General features: G+C 44.7%; 1 protein-coding gene across 2 annotated transcripts; it reads right to left on the bottom strand.

Annotated features, from left to right (window-relative positions):
* Positions 1 to 263: 263 nt before the first annotated feature.
* LOC147884100 (uncharacterized) lies at positions 264 to 3,399 on the bottom strand. Of its 2 annotated transcripts, XM_087399119.1 has the most exons (4): positions 3,030 to 3,399; positions 916 to 1,078; positions 714 to 812; positions 561 to 589 (listed from the first exon to the last, which is right to left on the bottom strand). In XM_087399119.1, the coding sequence occupies exons 1-4, from the start codon at positions 3,114 to 3,116 to the stop codon at positions 576 to 578; spliced, it is 363 nt and encodes a 120-aa protein (XP_087255245.1). In that variant the 5' UTR covers positions 3,117 to 3,399; the 3' UTR covers positions 561 to 575. The 2 variants fall into 2 exon arrangements, with proteins under 2 accessions (XP_087255244.1, XP_087255245.1); XM_087399118.1 differs by having other exon boundaries at positions 264 to 812.
* Positions 3,400 to 3,930: the final 531 nt, after the last annotated feature.

Raw genomic sequence — 3,930 nt, 5'->3', positions numbered from 1 at the left:
GGGTGGGCAAAGAGGCACAAGCAGCAATGTTGTTTGAGGGAGAGGAGAAAGAGTGTGGGATGGATGGAAAAGTGCCCATATCCCCAAAGAGTAGAAGATCATGTCTTATTTGCAGGTGTGCTATTTTGCCAAAAAAAAAATATTTACAGAAGATGGCATTCAAATTTCTTATCTCAGATGTGCACATGGGAAAAAAAAAAAATCGGCAGCAGCATGCCTTTCTTCTCCTGGGCATGGCGTAGCAGAGAGTCACCACCTCCTCTTAATAAATAGAAGATAGATCCAACAACCTGTGATTTTTGCACCTTACAAGAACAACGATGGTGAAGCACACCTCAAGCCTATCACTATCATGCTCAAGGATTTCTTTCCTAGCATGGCCAAGTCAAATCCTACCCATATGATATCGTTCATAGTATCTTATTGTTTATCCTGATTCATCAACCAGGCCAACCTACAAGAGTCCAAGAATCAGAAGTTTGGTCTACCTTCCATGAACTGGCACACCAAAGTAGGGCCTCTAAAGAAGCTAGCAAAGAGTCTACAAGCTCAAGGTTTGCTCCGTGAATCTGTAGCTAAAGGTGGTTTCCTACAAGGGAATGGCAATGGCTGTAGTTCAGTCTTGTATATATCAACACATGGCAGTCCACTTGCCCTCAATTCAATAGGCTTGGGTTTTCTCCTTGGATTTCAGAGGAAAAACAAGTTCGCACCTGAAAGAGTTGGTAGTGGCAACGTTGCTATCAAAAATGCCTCCTCAGTGAATACAAAACAAGTGTGAGCAATGTAGGAGTCCAGGTTGAAGGTATCACCTTCAAAAAAAATGTCAAATCAGTTTGTGGCAACATTCATATAAAAAATGCATTGTCGGTGTAACTGGAGTGGCAATATAGTACTTAAGATTAAAGACATCACCATCAAATAAGATTTCGAATCTTCCCTGATCGTGCCATTGCTTCTTGTTTTGGTGATAAATCTTCTCAAACGCCAATTGGTTTGATGGATCCACCATGTCTTTATATGGAAATTCTTGAGGGAGCTCTTCATATGTCGGCTTATAAATTTTGCATCCCTTAGACTTTAAACAAACGTTTGAAGGATTAGTTCTTGTAGGATCTCTCTCTCTCTCTCTCTCTCTCTCTCTCTCTCTCTCTCTCTCTCTCTCAACAAACGACAATTATGTTCGGGATTTCCGCACAAAGCTCAGGGACTGCATGGTTGCCTACATGAAGCCAAAGGTAAAATCTTGATTCTCACAAAACGGAGGTGGAGACACTCAAAAAAACAGTGAATGAGCAGGCCGCAACAACCATCTCTCTCAAAACTGAAATTACAAGCATAGGAAAAGATGTCAAGGTGGGGGAAACCGACCCAAACGTCCTAGAGGAATTGCAAAAGGAGAATACAGCTCTCAAGGCAAGCCTTGAGGAGCTGAAAGCTTGTCATCAACAACACGTCAACGACTCAAGTGTGGCTAGCTGGTCAGCTCTGCTGCAAGACCTTGCTGTCCTTTCAGCTACATTTTGAAGCTTACACGGCACATTTTCTTCACTTTGATTCAAGATGACAAGAGGAAGCTTATCAACATTGACTAGCTCTCCTTCAATTGCTTCACTGAGTGTATATCCATTCAAGTCCTGGCAACAAGTACTTGAGATGGGAATATTGTGCAAGAATGGGCAGCTGCTCAACCTGCTCCTACACCTGCTCCCCGCACCTCCCTCTTAACTTGCCTAGCCTTCCCTTCCAGCCCCTCTGTTTCCCCCTTAATGTTGCCTCTCTTGCTCTGGCTCGTCCGCTCCCTCACAACCTCTCTCAACCCCTCGGCAGACAGTTTCTTCCTTGTGTGACCCTTACCTCAGGTTCCACTTCCTGCCCCTTTTATGATTGCTGCTAAGGTTGAGGCCCATGCAAAGAAGGCTCTCACATAGACACAAGCTGTTAAAAAACAGCAACCCTGAGGGTCATCCAAGAAACTTTTGAGGAGGACTCTAGGAGAAAGAACAAAGCCCTGAATATCAAGATAACTGGGAAGAAAGAAGATGAAACCAGCCCCTCTACACCGCCACAAAGTTCTTGCATCAAAAGTTCAAGGTGGATAAAGACCAGATTGTTAATGCATGGAGAGTCGACCGGGATAATACAAGGGAGAGGCCCCTCATTATCAAGATGAGAGATGCAAAAATTCGGCACAAGATCCTTGCTAAAAGCGCCAGCTTGAAGGGAACCAATCTCACCCACATGAAAATTAAGCAACGCAAGGAGGGACTCAAGAAGGCCTATGAGGCTAGAAGCGAAGACAAGTGAGCAGCTATCGTCCAAGATAAAAAGGCACTTCCCATCCCATAGGGGGCTAGCTCCATAGCATTCACACTTTGGAATGTTAATGGGGGACTTTATTTGGCACCAGGTAACATTCAGGTGACATTCCGGGGGATTGATTTCGTGGTCTACACAAAGACACACCAGAGTCCAGAGAGGGGACTACCCATCATACATGGCTATACATGGATGTCAATACACAGGATGGAGACACGCACGGAATGTGGGGTCAGGAGGTGTGGGGATCTTGGTCCGCTCATGCCTACAGCCATATGTCACTGAGACGTGTATGCTAGGTATATGTGGGTCCGTCTCAAGAGGCTCTCCACCAGCAATGTCTACATTGCCGCATGCTAATTTCCACCAAAGACATCCAAGTATGCTAGGATATCAGGAGGGAGCAACCAGATGTCTGCTTATCTGTCACTTTATGAGGACATCCAGAGATATGGGCAGCAAACGCTGGCACTCTGAGACCAAACAGGGGCATCCACACAAGGAACAGCCAAAGAAGAGTACCAATGCTTAGTGAAATAAGAGTTTCTTGCTAGGCACGAGCAGGAATTCTTGAACATATTCTACAGTAGTAACTCCCAAGAGTTTTGGATGAAACTCCTTGAGACGAAATCACCATATCCCATCGAGGATCTCACTCTTTGGAAGCTTTTTGTAAACGTTCTCTCTCTCTCTCTCTCTCTCTCTCATACCTGGATTACTTGCCCTGGTAAAAGGGGCTCAATCTTTCGAGCGATTCTTCGCTCTTCGTCTTTCCAGTCCAATCCGTGCGTGTTCATTATTGGCCAATTCTGTGTCCTCCGTTTGGCTCGTGTGAGGATCTGAGGTTCCTCAGGTGGTGGTGGCCTGGGGAGATCAACAACTTACGTGCCTCTTCCATGTCAGAAATAATACCTCCCAATCAGGCAAGATCCCGCTTGTATTGGGGCTTCTATGCTTGGCCACTTTGCCACTCGGGATTGCAGCTACTATGGGCTTACCTTCTGTGGTGATCTCATCTATAGATAGCTCTTCAATGTAAACTCCCAAGACATTAGTGCTTATGGTCGAGGGTGGAGTTTGATTTGTGGTATGACTAGATTTTTGTCGGCCCCCTCCCTTCTCTAGGTGGGGTACATGTCCTTTGTTGCTATTCCTAAACAAACCATAAGGAAAGTTCAAAGAATTTGTTAGTGATCTTTTCAAGAGCTCCCTTGATTGTGGACGTAGGTGTTGTCAAAGTCATCGAAAATGCATTGAAGCTCCTCGAAGACCTCGAGTTTTTTGTATCTAACGGGTCATCAACACTTGCCTCATAGGAATTGCATGGGAATCATGGACATATTCATCTCGTATGGCATCTATGAATAGAACCATGCTAGTGCGGACTACAATTTCATATGATGCTTTGTGTGATCCGCACTACCCCCTTGTATGTTGTTGGATCCTAACTAGCCATCTTAGCCCTCAAGATCACATCAAGTGTGCTTAAAGTTTCCTTAAACTATAGCTCACAACTTTGGCCTCACAAGGGCAAACAACACAATTTCTACAACTAATACAAGTATCATGCAACCACTTCAAGTGACGTTCATGCATAAAATTGTCAACCAA

Source organism: Dipteris shenzhenensis, chromosome 27 (assembly GCF_047967505.1).
Source record: "Dipteris shenzhenensis isolate YYH24624 ecotype China chromosome 27, Dip_SZ_1.0, whole genome shotgun sequence".
Taxonomy (NCBI): domain Eukaryota; kingdom Viridiplantae; phylum Streptophyta; class Polypodiopsida; order Gleicheniales; family Dipteridaceae; genus Dipteris; species Dipteris shenzhenensis.
Note: the sequence above shows the minus strand (reverse complement) of the source record. Positions and strands in the feature narration are given on the sequence as shown.